Source organism: Bos indicus x Bos taurus, chromosome 7 (genome assembly GCF_003369695.1).
Source record: "Bos indicus x Bos taurus breed Angus x Brahman F1 hybrid chromosome 7, Bos_hybrid_MaternalHap_v2.0, whole genome shotgun sequence".
NCBI lineage: Eukaryota > Metazoa > Chordata > Mammalia > Artiodactyla > Bovidae > Bos > Bos indicus x Bos taurus.
The window spans coordinates 99,413,546-99,434,664 of NC_040082.1; the positions used below are offsets into that span (position 1 = coordinate 99,413,546).

The 21,119-nt window shown below is 42.2% G+C and overlaps 1 protein-coding gene across 2 annotated transcripts in view; it reads right to left on the reverse strand.

Moving 5' to 3' along the window:
• The window catches only part of ADGRE3 (adhesion G protein-coupled receptor E3), a 62,369-nt gene extending 50,296 nt beyond the window's left edge, over positions 1-12,073 (reverse strand). The window contains exons 1-3 of one of the 2 annotated variants that reach the window (XM_027548024.1): positions 11,846-12,073; positions 2,885-2,935; positions 733-855 (exon numbers count right to left, since the gene is read on the reverse strand). In XM_027548024.1, the coding sequence (XP_027403825.1) occupies positions 733-855; positions 2,885-2,935; positions 11,846-11,870 (199 nt within the window). In that variant the 5' untranslated portion in view covers positions 11,871-12,073. The remainder of the gene's footprint in view (positions 1-732; positions 856-2,884; positions 2,936-11,845) is intronic. The other variant, XM_027548025.1, reaches the window with a different exon arrangement.
• Between the last annotated feature and the right edge of the window lie 9,046 nt (positions 12,074-21,119).

The window sequence follows — 21,119 nt, forward strand, 5'->3', positions numbered from 1 at the left end:
ATCCCACATGCTGTGCTGGGCAGCCAAGAAAATATTTTAAAAATTGCACAAAAAATTGAACTGTGCTTTGTAATTCATGAAGTATGGTCACATTAAGTACCTTATTCAATTCCCCTTCCACCCTCATGAGGTCAGCATTATTATCCACACAATATGGAGGAAAAAAGTGAGACCTAGTTAAACTGTGGAAGGGGGCTTCTCTGGTGGCTCAGCAGTAAAGAATCCGCCTGCAATGCAGGAGCTATAGGAGACGCAGGTTTGATCCCTGGGTCAAGAGTATTCCCTGGAGGAAGAAATGGCAACTCACTGCAGTATTCTTGCTGGAAAATCCCGTGGACAGAGGAGCCTGGCAGGCTATAGTCCTTGAGGTCACAAAGAGTCAGACACATGCAAGTTCTGGAAAAGCCCACTTTTGACACCATGAAAGCATTTTTCTTGGTGAAGGTTGAGTTGGCAGAGTTTTCAGCATTGCGTATTATAGTTACTTTCTCACAGCCTTTATGCTTCCACATCCACCTCTGGATGATTTGAAAATTACCCTTGGGGTTCCCTGGTAGTCCAGTGACTAAGACTCTGAGCTCCCAGTGCAGGAGGTCTGGGTTTGACCCCTGGTCAGGGAACTAAGAGTTTGCATTCTGCAACTAAAAAGTTCTGCCTGTTGCAATTAAGGCCCAGCACAGCCAAAAAACAAACAAACAAAAAACAACAAAGAAAAGAAAATTACTCCTTTACCTTCACATCTCTCAAAGCGGTAGCTGAAGTATTTCTCCTTGGATTCAGAACGGTATCCATGGTTGCAGGTACAGTGAGTAGCATTGACACAGAAAGCATTCTGGGGGCAATGGGTACAGGTCCCTGCAAGGAAAAGAGAGTTAGGTCAGATGTCATTTGAGTCAAATCTGATGCTGGGAAAGATTGAAGGCAGGAGGAGAAGGAGACAACAGAGGATGAGATGGTTGGATGGCATCACCAACTTGATGGACATGAGTTTGAGCAAGCTCTGGAAGTTGGTGATGGACAGGGAGGCCTGGAGTGCTACAATCCATGGGGTCGCAAAAGAGTTAGACATGACTGAGCAACTGAACTATGTTTTGAGTCAAAACCCCTCCTGTTATTATTTGGTTTTTTATTTGAGCCAGGGCCTCTCAAGGGCGAGGAAGCTGCACCCTTTTCCTTTTGTGAAATGCTAGTACATTAAAGAATGAAAGACACCAAACGCAAACTATGCACATGTGATTCTTGTGCATGATAAAGGACTGGGGTTGGCATTAAACCAGTTAATTTTTGACACAAACGTTTCAGTGCAATATGACTATGCTATTCTCAAGATCATTGCAGAATATAGAAAAGGGAGATGAGCTGGTTAAGAGCTTGGACAATGGATTTGATTCTGGCTCCACCTCTTCCTACCTGTGTGTCTTTGCACAAGTGTCCTAACCTCTCTGTGCCTCAATTTCCTCATCTGTAAAATGGGTTATTGTGGGGATTAATCCATATAAAATGTTTTGGGCAGTGCCTGGCACATGACCGGTGTCAGCTGTGATTACAAAAATTTGAATTTGTAGGGTACCACAGAAGGTATATTCTGATAAGTTATATTTGTAATGCTATGTATAACTTCATTTAGATGGAGATGGCTAAGGATCTTATTTGTGGCCCATTGAAAATGAGTGGAGGGGGCTTTCCTAGTGGCTCAGTGGTAAAGAATCCACCTGTCAATGCAGGAGATACGGGTTCAATCCCTGGTCTGGGAAGATCCCATATGCTGAGGAGCGACTAAGTCCTGTGACACAACTACTGAGCCTGGGCCCTAGAGCCTGTGAGCCACAACTACTGAAGGACTTAGAGCCCGTGCTCTGCAACAAGAGAAGCCACTGCAACGAGAAGCCCACGTACCTACAACTTGAGAGTAATCCCCACTGGCCGTAACTAGAGAAAAGCGTGTGCAGCAACAAAGACCCAGCACAGCCAAAAATGAATACAATAATTATTTTTAAAAAAGAAAAAGATCTTAAAAAAAGAAAATGAATGGGAATAATGGAGCTGAGGAAGCTGTAGGTCTAGTGGAGAAATCTGGGAGCTTGCCAGGGTTCATGGGGAGTGGAGGCTGGGAATATGACAGAGGACAACATGCAGAGTCTTTGCTCAGAATGCATCCTCTGTCTTTTGGCTAGAAATGCAGAATCTCAGGCCCCACCCTAGACTTGGTGACTCAGAATCTAGGGAGTCGGCCTAGGGATTAAAGTTAACCCGAAACGACCTTGCTCATTTTTTGTTGACTTGTTTATGAATGGGATGAAATGATTATTATCATGCTCTGTCTCTCCCCACCAGAATGTTCACTTCATGAGACTTGTGTGTTTGATTCACTGTTCTACTTCTACCTTGGGCACATAGTAGTAAAATAAAAAAGGTAACTGAGGACTTCCCTGGTGGTTTAGTGGTTAAGAATCCACTTGTCAACGCAGGGGACCCGGGTTTGATCCCTGGTCTGGGAAGCTTCCACATGCTACAGAGCAACGAAGCCCACGTACTACAACTACTCTAGAGCTCAGGAGCCACATCTGCTGAAGCTCGTGCTCTGCAACAAGAGAAGCCACTACAATGAGAAGCCCACACATCACAACTAGAGAGCAGCTCCTGCTCACCACGACTTGAGAAAGCTCTTGGGCAGCAATGAAGACCCAGTGCAGCCAAAAAAAGATACCTAAGTTTGATGAAATGTTGAATTAAAAAGAGTTACAGGAGTGAGCCTCCCAGTTCTGTTCCCAGAAGCAGCCCCCTTTCTCTATCCTGACGGAAGATGTGAGTGGCCTCGGGTGCATCATTGGTATGCACACTCAGTGGTCTCTGGCTATGGAAAAGTAAGGCTTCGAGCACTCACCTTTGGTTTTCTGAGCCACGACTCCTGAAAGGCTTAGCAGAAAGCAGAGTCCTGGAACAGTGAAACAGAAGGGAGACACGTGAAATGGTTGAGGAAAGATTCCAGGATATTCCCCAAGGGCTGGGTATCAGTTATCGATTGCTGAATAATGATAATTATTTCTTTAAAAAACAACATTCTCATCATCAAAAAACTATGAACATTAAATGATGGAGAGGATGTGGAGAAAGGGAACACTTTTGCACTGTTGGTGGTAATGTAAATGGATATAGTCAGTATGGAGAACAGTAGGGAGATTCCTTAGAAAACTAGGAATAAATTTACTGTATGACCCAGAAACCCCACCCTGAACAAAACCATAATTCAAAAGTCACATGTACATCAAAGTTCATTGCAGTAGTGTTTACAAAAGCCAGGGCATGGAATTAACCTAGAAGTCCATCAACAAATGAATGGATAAAGAAGTTGTGGTACATATATACAATGGAATATTACTCATCCATAAAAAGGAATGAAATTGGGTCTTTTGTAGTGATGTGGATGAACCTAGAGTCTGTTATACAGAGTGAAGTAAGACAAAAAGAGAAAAATATTGTATATTAACACATATATATGGAATCTTAAAAAATGGTACTGATGAACCTGTTTGCAGGGCAGGAATAGAGGTGCTGACTGACAGAATGGACTTGTGGACACAGCAGGGGAAAGAAAAGGGAGGATAAACTGAGAAAGTAGCATTGATATATATACACTACCATGTGTAAAATAGATAGCGTGTGGGAAGATGCTGTGTACACAGAGAGCTCAGCTGGTGCTCCGTGATGACCTAGGAGGGTCAAATGCAAGGACTGAGAGGGAGGCTCAAGAGGGAAGGGATATATGTATACATATAGCTGATTCAGGTCTTCCCCAATGGCTTAGTGGTAAAGAATCTGCCTGCAATGCAGGGGCCATGCGTTCCATCTTTGGGTCAGGAAGATCCCCTGGAGGAGGGCATTGAAATTCCCTCTATTATTCTTGCCTGGAGAATCTCATGGACATAGGAACCTGGAGGGCTATAGTCCAAGGGTTGCAAAGAGTCGGACGTAACTGAAGCAACTTAGCATGCTTGCATAGTTGAGTCACATTATTGTATGGCAGAAACTAACACAATAGGACAGTAAAGCAACTGTCCTCCAATTAAAAAAAATATCCTATGATAAACCATAATGGCAAAGAATATTAAGCAAAGAATGTATATAAAAGGCAACATTTATTCTATTATCTCTCATGATTTCTGTGATTTGGGAATCTGGGAAAGACTCAGCTGAGCGTTTGTAGCTTGAGGTTTTTTAGGCAGTTGCTGCTAGACTGTGAATGGGTTGAAGCAGCTGGGAACTGGCAGAGGATTGCTGTCCCTTCTTGTAATCTCAGGGCCTGGGATAGTTGGGCTTCCTCCCATTGTGGCAGCGTTGGTTGGGCAGCTCCCATGGTGCTTCAGCGCTCTAAGCATGAGAGCTCATATCCTCTCAAGATTCAGTCCAGAAAGTCATGCAGCTCCATTCCACCATATTCTCTTGGTTACAAGCAAGCCATATGCCCACCCAGATTCCTGTGGACCAGAATCAGAGTCTTCCTTTTGATGGAGGATTGGCAAGATTCCAGAACTGTATCTTGAAAGGGAAGTGTTGTTTCTGCCTGTTTGGAAAACAAAGGCTGCTTCTATGTGAAGTCTGCTTCTACTGTGGCTGCTAAAGTGCAGTTTTTTCTTCCCCAAACCTTCCCAGCATCTGGTGGTGTCATCAGTCATGTTCCTGCTTCTGCAAAGACCTGAAGGAACTGGATGGCTAGGCGGGTTTTTTCTTCCTTTCTTAATAAATCTTACACCATTCTCATCGTTAGTTCTCCCCTTACCTCCTTTTCATTCTCTTATCATATACTAATGTCTAGAATAATTTTCCATTTGCAAGTACAATATATTTAACAACTGGTATGACTGGAAAAGGTAAGTTTTCATTTCAATACCAAACAAAGGCAATGCCAAAGAATGTTCAAACTACCATTCAATTGCTCTCATTTCATATGCTAGCAAAGCAGTACTCAAAATCCTTCAAGCTGGGCTTCAGTAGTATGTGAACCAAGAACTTCAAGATGTACAAGCTGGATATAGAAAAGGTAGAGATACCAGAGATCAAATTGTCAACATTTGTTAGATCATAGAAAAAGCAAGGGAATTCTAGAAAAGCATCTACTTCTGGTTCATTGACTATGCAAAAACCCTGGACTGTGTGGATCACAAAGAACTGTGGAAAATTCTTAAAGGGATGGGAATACCAGACCACCTTACCTGTCTCCTAAGAAACCTGTGTGCAGGTCAAGAAACAGCAGTTAGAAATGGACATGGAAAAAAAAAAAACTTACTGTTTTTTTTTTTTTTTAACTGGGAATACATCAAGGCTTTATATTGTCACCTGCTTATTTAACTTACATGCAGAGTACATCATGCAAAATGCCAGGCTGGATGAATCACAAGTTGGAATAAAGATTGCCAGGAGAAATATCAACCTCAGATATGCAGATGATACCACTCTAATGGCAGAAATTAAAGAAGAACTAAAAACCCCTTTGATAAAGGTAAAAGAGGAGAGTGAAAAAACTGGCTTAAAACTCAACATTCAAAAAACTAAGATCATGGGATCCAGTCCCATCACTTCATGGCAAATAGAAGGGGGAAAAGTAGAAACAGTGACAGATTTTATTTTCTTAGTCTCCAAAATCACTGTGGACAGTGACTGTAGCCATGAAATTAAAAAATGCTTGCTCCTTGGAAGAAAAGCTGTGGCAAACCTAGACAGAATATTAAAAAGCAGAGACATCACTTTGCTGACAAAGGTCCGTATAGTCAAAGCTATGATTTTCCCCATAGTCATGTATGGATGTGAGAATTGGATCATAAAGAAGGCTGAGCACCGAAGAATTGATGCTTTTGAATTGTGGTGTTGGAGAAAACTCTTGAGAGTCCCTTGAATTTCAAGGAGATCAAACCAGTCAATCCTAAAAGAAATCAACCCTGAATTGGAAGGACTGATGCTGAAGCTGAAGCTCCCATAGTCTGGCTATCTGGTGGGAAGAGGTGACTCATTGGAAAAGACCCTCATGTTGAAAAAGATTGAGGGCAGGAGGAGAAGGGGATGACAGAGGATGAGATGGCTGGATGGTATTACCTACACAATGGACATGAGTTTGAGCAAACTCTGGGAGATAGTGATGGACAGGGAAGCCTAATGTGCTGCAGTCCATGGGATTGCAAAGACTTAGTGACTAAACAAAAATAACAACGGTTCAGAAACCAACCAAGTAGAATGGACATTGGAGACTCTCTCTGAGACAGCAGGTGTCAATCTTTCAGCTGCTGAACTATGAGGCATTTGATGGGTTCCCAGGGCATGTTCGGAGAGGACAATGGCACCCCACTCCAGTACTCTTGCCTGGAAAATCCCATGGATGGAGGAGCCTGGTAGGCTGCAGTCCATGGGGTCGCTGGGAGTCGGGCACGACTGAGCGACTTCACTTTCACTTTCATGCACTGGAGAAGGAAATGGCAACCCACTCCAGTGTTCTTGCCTGGAGAATCCCAGGGACTGGGGAGCCTGGCGGGCTACCGTCTATGGGGTCGCACAGAGTCGAACACGACTGAAGCGACTTAGCAGCAGCAGCAGCAGGGTATGTTCTGGGCTGATAAGAGTGTCCTGGGAGTTGGTCTGGGGACATGATTATTTATAAATGATGTGGAGACATTTCAATATGAACAACCAGTGTGGCTCTTCTAGTGTGCACTTGCTAAAATTCAAGTCCCAGGACTTCCCTGGTGGTCTAAAAGTTAAGACTTCACTTTCCGATGCAGGAGGTGTAGGTTTGATCCTTGGTTGTGGAGCTAGGATCTCATACACCTCATGACCAAGAAAACAAAAAAATAAAGCAGCAGCAATATTGCAACAAATTCAATAAAGACTTTAAAAATGGTTCACTTAAAAAATTTTTAAATAATAATAATAAAAAAATTCAGGTCCAGTGACTAGTAACTTTATTGGCAACTTTAGTTATCCCCTAAGAAAGTGGGTCCTGCAGATTAATGGATAAAAGATGGTAAACACATACACAAACACGCATATATATACACATACATGATATGCACACACTGGAATGTTATTCAACCTTAAAAATAAGGCAGTCCTGCCATTTGCCACAACATAGATGAACCTAGAGGATATCATGCTAAGTGAAATTAAGCATAATACATACTGTGTGATTTCACTTATATGAAGTATCTGAAGTAGTCAAATTCACAGAAGCAGATGATATAAAGGTGGTTATCAGGGAATTGTTTTTCTATAGGTACACTGCTTTTGCTATACAAGATGAACACGTTCTAGAGATATGCTGTAAAACATAACATTCCCAGTTTTGTACATTTTAAAATTCAGTGTGGTACACAGAATAACATATTTAAAATATGCTAAAAGGATAGATCTCATGTTAATCATTCTTAAAAAAAAGAAAGAAGAAAAGAAAAACATTTCCACCAAAGAACATAATGAACGTTTTAGGACTTCCTTGGTGGTTCAGTGGTTAAGAATCTGCCTGCCAATGCTGGGGACACAGGTTCGATCCCTGGTCTGGGAAGATCCCACATGCCGCAGAGCAACGAAGCCCATGCACCACAACTAGGAACTCATGCTCTGGAGCCCGTGAGCCGCAGCTACTGAAGCTCGCGTGCCTAGAGCCTGTGCTCTGCCACAAGAGAAGCCACCAGCATGAGAAGCCTGTGCGCTGTAACTAGAGAGTAGCTCCCATTCACAACAACACTAACGTCACATCTGCCCCGGTGCTGACTATAGCTTGCAGAGGCAGCTAGTCAAACACGTGGCTGGACAGTATTTCCTGGTTCCTCAAACGCAGGCAGTCTGGGCACCATCAAGTTTCCTCAAGACTAGTCTTCAAGGGTCTCCTTTCAGCCCCGCCCGCAATCCTATGCTCAATAATATGCCCATGAGACTTAGAGTTCTCAAAGAGCTGTTAGCATGTCAGAATCCCAGAATTCTAGGAGACTTTAGAAATCTTCAGCTGACTCTTTCTGTTCATGAAGAAACAGGTCCCTTAGGGGTCAAGTACTTCTGACACCAGTTGTGCAAATTTGAGCAAGTTGTTTAACTTCTCTAAGATTCCATATATGGAACAGGGTGACAGTGTTGCCTGTCTCCTGGGCTTGGGGTGAGGACATAAATGAGGGAGTGTGTAAAGCTCAATGTTTGGCTGAAATCACTCCATAAAGGCTAGCTGCCTCCATTGCCATTTTATTTGCAATAGATTTCTATTTCTGACCTTTTTATTTTATATAGGAGCAGAGTTGATTAACAACATTGTGACAGTTTCAGGTGGACAGCAAAGGGACTCAGCCAAACATATACATGTGTCCATTCTCCCCCAAACTCCGCTCCCATCCAGGCTGCCACACAACACTGAGCAGAGTTTCCTGTGTTGTACAGTAGGACCCTGTTATAACAGTGTGTACATGTCCATTCCAAACTCCCCAACTACCCAATTCCCCCCATCCTTCCCCCTGGTAACTGTAAATGCAGAATTCTTTTTAATTCTTCACTTGCTGCTCATTCTATTACCCTGCCTGTTTCATCTAAGGATGAGGGCAGAGAGTTCATGGATAACTGACATTCACAAATGATCCATCTCAGGAGTTTCCAGAACTCTGCCTGCAGTTGCTGCAAAGCAGGAAACACCTTGTTTGAACTTCTCTCATTAAAATAACTTTTAAACTTTTCTAGGCATAATTGATGGGCTTCCCAGGTGGTGCTAGTGGTAAAGGATCCTTCTGAAATACAAGAGCCTTAGGAGACTCGAGTTTGATATGTGGATTGGGATGAGCGCCTGGAGGAGGAAATGGCAACCCACTCTAGTATTCTTGTCTGGAGAATGCCATGAACAGAGGAGGTTCGCTGGCTACAGTCCATGGGGCCGCCAAGAGTCAGACGTGACTGAAACAACTTAGGAAGCATGCATGCAGGCATAATTGATATATAAAAAACTGCACACTCTTTCACTTAAATTTGACTCCACAGATATATACCAGATACCTCTTACGTGGAAGATGGTGCAGAAGGGGCTGCAAGGGTAAGGAGGCCTGACATTTCCCTTCAAGTGGCTTATATTAATATTATACTATTTTGATAGACTCTATGGTCTGTTACCTGCCTCCGAAACTAAATAACTGAGATTTTGAGCAACCTCCCCGTGGTACCACTTTGTATGTATAATATGGAGGTCCTGTCTGATAATGAATAAAGAACAATGGTAGCCTGATACCAGCCTAAAGTAGGTGCTCAAATATATGTTAGTTTGGGCTGATATTGCAGCTATTGATATTTTTATTTGAAGTTGGAGAACCATCTGCAGAGGTGAAGTCAAGGAGTATTGAGATACCTCTAGAGAGAAGGAGTAGAAAACGAGAGAGAGAAAAAAAACAACCAAAGGCATAATAACAAAATCTGGAGTGAGGTGGCTTGGACTCAAAACCTAGTTCTGTCATTTACAAGCTGTGTGACATTGGACAATTACCATAACCTCTCTGTGCTCCAGTTTTCTTATCCACAAGATGGAAATAATATTAGTATTCACCTAATAAGCCCATTAGGGGGGTTAATGGGTACATAGTGAATACTTGAAAATGTTGGTTATTATTGTTAATATTCAGGAAAAGGGAAAAGGAGGAGGGAAAAAGAATACCAGGAGAGGCAGAGGAAATGTCAGGGCAGTGCTGGGTCACAGAAATTATCACGGAGGTGGTGGTTGTTGTTGTTTAGTTGCTAAGTCACGTCCAACTCTTTTGCAACCTCATGGACTATAGCCTGCCATGCTCCTCTGTCCATGGGATTTCCCAGACAAGAATACTAGAGTGGGTTGTCATTTCCTGCTCCAGGGAATCTTCCTGGCCCAGGGATTGAACTTGGGTCTCCTGCATTGGCAGGAGGATTCTTTCCAATGAACCACCTGGAATGCCCTATCAAGGAGGCTATTGTTGTTCAGTTGCTCAGTTGTGTCCGACTCTTTGTGACCCCATGGACTGCAGCATGCCAGGCTTTCTTGTCCTTCACCATCCTCCAGAGTTCTCCAAAAGTAGGAAGTCAAGAGATAACTGGAGTAACAGGCAAGTTTGACCTTGGAGTACAAAATGAAGCAGGGCAAAGGCTAACAGAGTTTTGCCAAGAGAACACACTGGTCATAGGAAACACCATTTTCCAGCAATACAAGAGACAACTCTATACATGAACATCACCAGATGGTCAATACCGAAATCAAATTGATTATTTTCTTTGCAGCCAAAGGTGGAGAAGCTCTATACAGTCAGCAAAAACAAGACCAGGAGCTGACTGTGGCTCAGATCATGAACTTCTTGTTGCCAAATTCAGACTTAAATTGAAGAAAGTAAGGAAAACTACTAGGCCTTTCAGATATGACCTAAATCAAATCCCTTACAATTATACAGTGCAAGTGACAAATAGATTCACGGGATTAGATCTGATAGAGTGCCTGAAGAACTATGGATGGAGGTTCGTGACATTGTACAGGGGGTGGTGATCAAAACCATCTCCAAGAAAAAGATGCAAAAAGACAAAATGGCTGTCTGGAGAGGCATTACAAATAGCTGAGAAAAGAAGAGAAGCAAAAGGCAAAGGAGAAAAGGAAAGATATACCCATTGAATGCAGAGTTCCAAAGAATAGCAGGGAGAGATAAGAAAGCCTTCCTCAGTGGTCAGTGCAAAGAAATAGAGGAAAACAATAGAATGGGAAAGACTAGAGATCTCTTCAAGAAAATTAGAGATACCAAGGGAACATTTCATACAAAGATGGGCACAATAAAGGACAAAAATGGTATGGACCTAACAGAAGCAGAAGATATTAAGAAGAGGTGGCAAGAATACACAAAAGAACTACACACAAAAAGATTTTAAATGACCAGGATAACCACAATGGTGTGATCACTCACCTAGAGCCAGACATCCTAGAGTGTGAAGTCAAGTGGACCTTAGAATGCATCACTACGAACAAAGCTAGTGGAGGTGATGGAATTCCAGTTGAGCTATTTCAAATCCTGAAAGATGATGCTGTGAAAATGCTGCACTCAATATGCCAGCAAATTTGGAAAACTCAGCAGTGGCCACAGGACTGGAAGAGGTCAGTTTTCTTTCAATCCCAAAGAAAGGCAATGCCAAAGAATGTTCAAACTACTGCACAATTGCACTCATTTCACATGCTAGTAAGGTCACGTTGAATCCTTCAAACTAGATTTCAATAGTATGGGAACAGAGAACTTCCAGATGTACAAGCTGGATTTAGAAAAAGCAGAGGAACCAAGGATCAAATTGCCAGAATTCACTGGATCATAGAGAAAGCAAGAGAATTCCAGAAAAGCATCTACTTCTGCTTCATTGACTATACTAAAGCCTTTGACTGTGTGGATCACAAAAAACTGTGGAAAATTCTTAAAGAGATGGAAATACTAGACCACCTTACCTGCCTCCTGAGAAACCTCTATGCAGGTCAGGAAGCAACAGTTAGAACTGGACATGGAACAAGGGACTGGTTCCAAATTAGGAAAGCAGCATGTCAAGGCTGTATATTGTCACCTGTTTATTTAACTTATGAAGGAGAGGATATCAGTTAGAAAGTAAGACCCATGAAGAGGAAGATGAGCAATTCACTGGACTGGACCATAAGGAAAATTTTAGGGATATTTGAGAGTATAGTTTGAATAGGGTGGTGAAGAAGAAAACCATAATCTAAGGGGGAAAGAAGAGTGTTCAAAGAGAACAGAAGATAAAGGAGAAGGAAAAGACAACTAATTATTCTACTAAAGAGCCCCTGATATGGGGCAGGTTAAGGTACGGTCATTGTCAAGGTTACATATACCTGGAAGAAGCGATGACCCTCGCATTCCTGTGTGCAGGTAACCCTCACCACGGCTCTCGAAGTTCCCTACTGGGCTCTCGAAGTTCCCTACTGGGCTCTCGATACTTTTCCTATTTCAAGGAAATTTCATGAGTCTTGACACATATCTCATGTCAGCTGACTTAGGAAACCACTATCAGAAAAGTGAACTTCTTCTGTCTTTCACCATCAGACTCATGGTTCTGCTTTTCATCTGTTTATTTTATATACCTTTTCTTCACCTTTATATACATTTTCATATGCTCTCTGTGTAGTAGTTTTTCCTAGCTATTGTTAATCATCTTTGGGATTACAGAATCAACTGACTCTAGGAAAGGAATGCCCTTTAGTTACAGAGCATCATCTGAGGAGCAGGAAGTGACTTTGATGTCAAAATAAACTTTAAATAACCCTGTGGTTTTGAGCTGGATAAACCAGAATTTAGAGTGTCTCTATTGTTATCTGAAGTTTCTGAGTCATTTTTTCCTAGCTTAATGCAGCTAAAGTGTATTTCTTTTTTTTTTTTAATTTAAGTTGGAGGAATTGCTTTACAGTGTTGTCTTGGTTTCTGCTGTATAACAATGTGAAATCAGCCATAAGTATACATATATCTCCTCCTTGTTAAACTTCCCTCCCATCCCCCGATCCCACCCTTCTGTTGCTGCTGCTGCTAAGTTGCTTCAGTTGTGTCCTACTCTGTGCGACCTCATAGACAGCAGCCCACCAGGCTCCCCCGTCCCTGGGATTCTCCAGGCAAGAACACTGGAGTGGGTTGCCATTTCCTTCTCCAATGCATGAAGGTGAAAAGTGAAAGTGAAGCTGCTCAGTTGTGTCCTACTCTTAGTCACCCCATGGATTGCAGCCTACCAGGCTCCTCCGTCCATGGGATTTTCCAGGCAAGAGTACTGGAGTGGTCCCACACCTCTAGGTCATCACAAAGCACCAGGTTGAGGTCCCTGTGTTACATAGTAACTCCCCACTGGCTATCTATTTTACATATGGTAGTGTGTATGTTTGCACGCTACTCTCTCAGTTTGTCCCACCTCTTCTTCCCCCGTTGTGTCCACAACTCTGTTCTCTCTCTGTATCTTTACTCCTGCCCTGCAAATAGGTTCATCAGTACCATTTTTCTAGATTTCATATATATTTATGTATACACATTAATACACCATATTTGTTGTTCTATTTCTGACTTACTTCATTCTGTATAATAGGCTCTAGGTTCATCTACTTCAGTTTAACTGACTCAGATTTGTTCCTTTTATGGTCGAGTAATATTTCATTGTATATATGTATCACAAATTCTTTGTCCATTCATCTGTTGATGGACAACTAGGTTGCATTGTAAGTAGTGCTGCGATGAGCATTGGGGTACATGTGTCTTTTTGAATTATGGTTAACTCAGGGTATATACCCAATGGTGGGATTGCTGGGTCATATGGTATTTTTATTCCTAGATTTTTAAGGAATCTCCAAGAACATCACCATGTTCTTGATAGTGGTTGTATCAATATGCAATCCCACCAATAGTGCAAGAGGGTTTTCTTTTTTTTCTACACCCTCTCCAGCACTAATTGTTTGCAGATGTTTCCATTTATTTACTTTTTATTGAATTTGTTAATGACAGAATTTGCACTGCCAAACCATGCCTAAGAATTCAAAGAAATAGTACAATGGACAGCCTCATCCACCCATCATACAGCACCTTGAAACTTGATTCGTATGCATTTTGATAATTCTACACTCTTTAAAAAAGTTATAACAAGGGTTGGAATTTTTAAGTCTCCTGCAGGTCTTCAGATTTTTATGCCATTAAATAACATATTCATCTCAGTTCTTTAATGAAATAATCCCTGACAAAATTTTGCTGGAAAAGAAATGCACTTTTCAGGGGAAATATGTGGCTCAAGATCCAAGAGATTATTTGTTAAAAGAGTTCTGGTTTCCAAATTAAGTCTTTAGATTAACCAAGAATCCTTTGTTTCTCAATCATCTGACTTCTCCTTGGCTTGACACGCTCTACTACTCACCCAAGCACATCAGAACGTAGACATCTGCCCGCCACCTCAAATAACCCCAACATTGTTGCTCAGATACAGTTTGCAGGTCCCATCAGGTGATTCCGTAAGCCTCCCAGGAGTAGGATTCCTGCATTGACACTTTTATCAAGACTCAACTCCTAGAGGGAGATACTCCCACATCAGGATAGTTTTACTCACCCATCTGCTTCATGCTTGCTAGTAGCCAGTTGGCAACTCCTACGTTTAGCAAAGGGTTTCTTTAGAGAAACCCAGACTCTGCATCAAGTGGTCACATGCCAGTTTGAAATGTTTCTACTGAACTGAAGATATGAAACCAGGAAATTACCAGATAGAAAGCTTTTCAGTAATCCTGGGCAGTGTCCTGGTGTCCCTTTTCAGGACTAAAAATTACTGGATAGTTGAAGCTGTGATTATTAAAGACAGAAGTGCTACATCACCTGCCTTTCACCCCTGATTCTCCAAATGAACTATGTAAAGACACCCCAGAAAGTTGATAACAAAGCTAGTCTGGGACAACCACTGCATCTACAGAATACCTAATACCGTAAATGTTTGGGTATAAATGCATCCGGAATTCTTGTCAAAGATCATTCAAGATCTGTGAAACTTAAGTGTGTTTTAAGTTGAGGTTCTGCTCTCACTGTTTTGAATTTGAACAAAGGTCAGTGTGTTCCTTTGGCCTGAGCAGAAGCTATACAAACTCTTTGCACCAGTTTCCTATGCAGTTTAGACCTGATTAGGGGAGATTTAGCAGCACCTGAACTAGAGCCCCCTTCATTTACTGCCCTTTATGTTAAAGCCATTTGGTTCCTCTCTGCTGCTGCTGCTGCTGCTATATCGCTTCAGTCGTGTCCGACTCTGTGCAACCCCATAGACAGCAGCCCACCAGGCTCTGCCGTCCCTGGGGTTCTCCAGGCGAGAACACTGGAGTGGGCTGCCACTTCCTCTCTAGGGATCTGCAAATTCATGAGACATTTCATAATTCCAATGCATACTTCAGGTTATTTAGCTAAGCGATATGCTCTGTCAAAGAACTATTCCAAGTGACAGCCAAAACAAACAAACAAACAAAAAAACACACACAAAAACAAAACACTTTAATATGGAACACAGAAGAAGCACTACCCAAATAAAATATTACTAAAAGAAATAAGATTATTCCCTCCTATGCCTTTCGCCACTTGATGACCCCAGTTTGGTTGAATTCAATTTGTGGTTACCTCAGGATACAACTCAAAGTTTAAATTATAAGTCGGAACCCTCCACAGATTATCCAAGCACATCAGTTCTTTTGAGAGTGGAATGTTCCAGGAAGCCTAATCCAGCCACAACCTACTACAGAGAATTTCTTATGGATGGGGCACAGGACAGGTTAATTATGGTCACTTAAATCTTCATCTTTTATAGCAGATCAGAACCCAAATGGCATACTTTCTGCAAGATTTCTGATAGGAATTCAATAGAGCTGATTTCTAGTTTCACATTGACACTTAATATCTGCAATCTTTTTATCCAGAAGTTGTGATCCACATGAAACCCACGAGTGCAGCAAATCTGAGGTAGTCAGCCCTTACGAAGTCTCGGTATTTTCTGCTTTCTACATGCCTGGCAGTGGACTGCAGGGATGGGAACGCTGTATCCCTGTAGATTTCTGGTGGGCCTTGTGGTGCTTTCCTTGCTGTGGTCAACCTGGCCCCAGGAGGCCTAGACACACCACTAGTCATTGTCCGTTCCGTTTGCAGATGGTGGCTGTTCTGACTGCTGTGTCACGTTACTTCATTGTAGTTTTAATTTGCATTTCTCTAACAATCACTGATGTTTAGCATCTCTTCTTGTATTTACTAGCCATCTGTATGTTTTCTTTGGAGAAATGTCTGTTTAGGTGTTCTGCCCATTTTTTGATTGGGTCTTTGTTTTTCTGATACTGAGCTGCATGAACTGCTTGTATATTTTGGAGATGAATCCTTTGTCAGTTACTTAGTTTGCAGTTGTTTTCTTCCATTCTGAGGGTTGTCTTTTCGTCTTGTTTTAGTTTCCTTTTGCACCGTGAAAGCTTTTAAGCTTAATTAGGTCTCATTTGTCTATTTTTGTTTTTACTTCCATTAAAACAAATGACCCAGGAAGTAGATCAAAGAGGATCTTACTGTGATTTATGTCCAAAATGTTCTACCTTTGTTTTCCTCTAAGAATTTTTATAGTTTCTGGTCTTATATTTAGGTCTTTAATCCATTTGAACTTATCTATAAACATGATGTTAGAAAGTGTTCTAAATTCATTTTTTTACATGTAGCTGTCCAGATTTCCCAGCACCACTTACTGAAGAGGCTGTCTTTTCTCCATTGTATATTCTTTTCTCCTTTGTCAAAGATAAGGTGCCCAAAGGTGTGTGGGTTTATCTTTGTGCTTTCTGTCTTGTTCCACTGATCTATATTTCTATTTTTGTGCCAGTATTGTACTGTCTTGATTACTGTAGCTTTGCAGTATAGTCTTAAGTCAGGAAGGTTGATTCTTCCAGCTACATTCTTCTTTCTCAAGATTACTTTAGCTATTTGGCATCTTTTGGGTTTCAATACAAATTGTAAAATTTTTTGTTCTAGTTTTGTGAAAAATGTCTTCGGTAATTTTATAGAAACTGATTGAATCTGTAGATTGGGTAGTATAGTCATTTTCATAATACTGATTTGGAAGAGTCATTTTTAAATTTTTTAATTATTTAAAAAAACTTTATATTGGAGTATAGCTGATTAACAGTGTTGTGATACTTTCATGTGGACAGCAAATGGACTCAGCAATACATATACATGTATCCATTTCCTCTCAGCCTCCCCTTCCATCCAGGCTGCGACATAACACACAACAGAGTAGAACAGTATTTTTAAATGATGAAAGAAGAGACTGTCAACTCAGAATTTTATATCTGGTGAAAATATCATTGAGGAATGAAGGTTAAACAAAGATGTATCCTTATAAAGAAAAACTAAAATTAGTTGATCACAGAGATCCATGAAAAAAAATTAAAGAAGGAAGTTTGTTAGACAGATGTGAAATTGTGCCAGAGGGAAATCTGGTGGAAGAATCTTTTTTTTTTTTCTTTACAAATCTGAGGATTCCCCTTCTCCCTCAGATGACAGCACTCATCAGATCTGGCTGGAGTCTCAAAGTATAGTAGAAGGTGATGAATTATTTGGTCTTTTGGGGCTGTCTAGACCAATGTAGGATTTGGGAATCATTCCCTCTCTCAGCAAATGTTTATTAAGATGAATATTTTTATTATTTTTTATTTGTTTGTCTGCGCCGGGTCTTGGATCTTTAGTTGGGGCCTGGAGAATCTAGTTCCCTGATTAGGCATTGAACCCTGGTTCCCTGCAGGGAGAGAGTGGAGTCTTAGCCACTGGACCACCAAGGAAATGCCTAAGATGAATATTATTGAATGTCAGGATCTGTGCTACTTTCTAGGGATATAGCAGTGAACAAAATTAGCACAATAATTTCTATATAGAACTATAGAGAAAGGATACATTTGAGGAAAAGCAGGTTTGGGGGGAGAGGTAGAATTGAGCTTTGGATAAGTTGATTTTGAGGTGTTGTGATTTCAATATACATTGTATATGTAATCTAGATCACAAAGTGGAGGGTTTTCCCCTTCCACTCCTGGCCAATAGATGGTAATTATAACCATGAAAGTGAAAGTGTTAGTCGCTCAGTTGTGTCGGACTCTTTGCCACCTCATGGACTGTAGCCCTCCAGGCTCCTCTGTCCATGGATTCTCCAGGCAAGAATATTGAAGTGGTTTGCCAGGCTCTCCTCCAGGGGATCTTCCCAACCCAGGGATTGAACCCAGGTCTCCCGCATTGCAGGCAGATTCTTTATCGACTGAGCCACCAGGGAAGCCCAATTATAACCATGATAATAGATTAAATCATTGAGAGAGTGACTGTAGACTGAGAATAGAGTCCTGAGCATTTTAAAAATCAAGGAGTGAAGGGACTTCCCAGGTGGTTCAGTGGTTAAGAATCTGCCTGCCAAAGCAGGGGACCCAGGTTCAATCTCTGGCCGGGAAGGATCCCACATGCTGTGTTTTAAGTACTGAAGCCCTTGTGCTCTGGAGGCTGTGCTCCATAACAAGAAAAGCCACCACAGTGAGAACCCTGGGTGCTGAAATGAAGAATAGCCACTGCTCTCTGCAACTAGAGAAAGTCTGCAAGCAGTGATGAAGATCCAGCTCAGCCACAGCCCCCCTCCCCAAAAATCAGGGAGTGGAGGAGCTGTTAATAGAGAAAACAGGGCAAGAATGGCCAGATAGATGGGGAGAGATGAGTAGAGTACAGTTTCATGGAGGACCAAAGAAAGAGACCAAAGTGAATTGACTGAAAGCATTCACAGCACAGAGCAGTAAGGAGGCTGTTCTATTCTTGGGAAGAGCAGCTCCGGTGGTGAGGATGATAGTGGTGACGAGGATACTGGTGGAGAAAGATAGTACAGGTGGTGGCAGAGGTGATGGTGGCAGCGGGGACAGTTGTATTGGTGGTGCTGGTGGTGATAATGTTACTGAAAGGAGTGTGTGGGTCCGGCTGCTCGCTGCTTAAAAGCCAATAAACAGGCCAGGTTGGTGGAAAGGGAAGTTTGCTTTATTTCAGATGCTGGCCACTGGGGCCGGGGGGGAGGATGGCCGACATCTCTCCAAAGGCCTGTCCCACCCATGCTGAGAAGCAGGGAGTGAGAGCATTATAGTGTCCAGGGGTGGTGGGGCGTGGTGGCTCCATGCAGAAACAGCATAGTAATCTCTAACAGTTATCTTTAAATTGGTCATCAGTTGGTCTGACCAGCATCATCTTGGTTGTTTTAGATATAGTTATTTCAGTTCCAGGGTACTTTGCAGTCAGTTCTCAGAATTGTGGCAGCTCAAGTCCTGGGTACAGTCTGGTCATCATGTAGTTAACTTCTCCACCTCGTGTTTCAGTATCTATAAGACACTGATATCGCTCACAGGATATTGCTCAGAATATTATCTACAGCCCTTGAGAAAGAACAAAAGGTCATTGACTGTACTTAATGACTACATTATTATTATTTAGTCTCCTTTGACTGTTTTCCTTTGTTTCCACATTTCTCACTTCTCTAATTAAACATATTCTTTGACTAAAGTTTATCACAGACAAAAGGCAGGGAGAGGACATGTTGGGGGGAGGGTAAGGACCATGGGGTCCTGCTTCATTTCAGTAAAGGTGGTGGTTGTGATGGTGATGGTACTGATAACAGTGGAGGTTGGTGGCAGAGATCATGGTGATGGAGGTGATGATGGAGGCCAGAATGGAGTAGATTGAGGAAAAAATGGAAGGTGAAGAAGTGGAGACACCAAGTACAGTCAACATTAACTCTAGAGAGAGTTGGAGACTAGTGTGTGAATGAGAGAAGATGAAGAGGGACTTCCTTGGGTGGTTGGAGCTTGGTGGAATTAGCCAGCTCTTGGGGTTGACTTCCCTGGTGGCTCGGATAATAAAGAATCTGCCTGCAATGCAGGAGACCTGGGTTAGATCCCTGAGTCAGGAAGATCCCCTGGAGAAGGGAAGGGCTACTGACTCCAGTATTCTTGCCTGAAGAATCCCATGGATGGAGGAGCCTGGCTGGTGGCAGTCCCTGGAGTGATAAAGAGTTGGACATGACTGAGTGACTAACACTTTCACTTTTTCACTTGGGGTCGACAAGGCCGTGAATCTTGCACAGTAAGACTGTTGGGTTCTCAATGTCTCACTGGCCCAGCAGCCATGAGGTGGGCCTTCTTGATCTTTCTCCTAGTGGCCCTCTGGAGGTGGAGAAAGAGTTGGAGGCAAGAGTTGATCAAGAAGGACAGACAGCGCCACCTAATGGTCAGACCAATGTTGTTGCAGAGTGGTAGTTCTAGAGTCAGACGGTCTAGTTTCAAATCTTGGCTTGGCCAGTTACTAGCTATGTGACTTCGGGAAAATTACTCCATTTTTCTGTCCCTCAGACATCTCTGATCTGGAATAACTTTAACAGTCTTCAGAATGGTTGTTCTTTCATCCCATTCTTTGTCCTGCAGCTGAGAGAGCTTTCAGAAACATGAATCTGAGCCCATCACAACCCTGCCTCACAGCCCCACAGATACTTTGCAGGCCAAATGTGCATCATAGGCATGTAAGTCCCACTCATTCTGGCCCCAGTTCACCTCTCCAGCCTCATTTCCCAGTCTTCTCCCTCAGGCTGCCCACCTTTCCTGAGCAACTTTGCTTAGGTACCCTCTGTACACACGTTCGTGGTCCAGCCTCCGTGTGGTCACCTCCACCTGGAATTTCCTTTTTTCCTCCACTGCTCTGCCCATGGCCACAACTTCCATGTGTGCATTTTTTTTTATATATCCTTCCTTGACTCCCAAAGTAGATCCCCCAGAGCTCTACTCTGCCCTCTTCCCTACTCTAAGGTAGAGTTAACATTTCCCCTCTCTATGCATTCTATATGTAAGCAAACCCAAAGCATTATCAACTTTAAGGGGCACCATTATTTTGTCGTTTGGTCACTAAGTCATGTCAGACTCTTTGTGACCCCATGGACTGTAGCCCACCAGGCTCCTCTGTTCATAGAATTCTCCAGGCAAGAATACTGGAGTGGGTTGCCATTCCCTTCTCCAGGGGATCTTCCTGACTCAGGGATTGAACCCAGGTTTCTAGCATTGCAGGTGTATTCTTTACCATCTGAACCACCAGGGAAGCCACCATTATTTTACATACCACCAAACGTAATATTTAAACTATGACATGATGCCTTTCTCATTCTTTATAGTTTTCATTTTATTCTTATTGAACAAGCTATTATAGATTTATTCAGAAATAAGGTTTTATAATATATCACTTTTGCATATATGAAAAGGAACCCAAGTCTCCCGCTTTACAGGTGGATTCTTTACCAGCTGAGCCACAAGGGAAGCCCAACAATACTGGAGTGAGTAGCCTATCCCTTCTCCAGCAGATCTTCCTGACCCAGGAATTGAACTGGGGTCTCCTGCATTGCAAGTGGATTCTTTACCGACTGAGCTATCAGGAAAGCCTAATATACAGAGCAATCTGCTTATTTACTTTATTTATTTATGAATGAATAAGTAAATATTTATTTATTTGGCTGTGCCAGGTCTTAAGTTGTGGCATGTGGGATATTCAGTTGCAGCATGCAAACTCTTAATTGCTGCAAGTGGGATATAG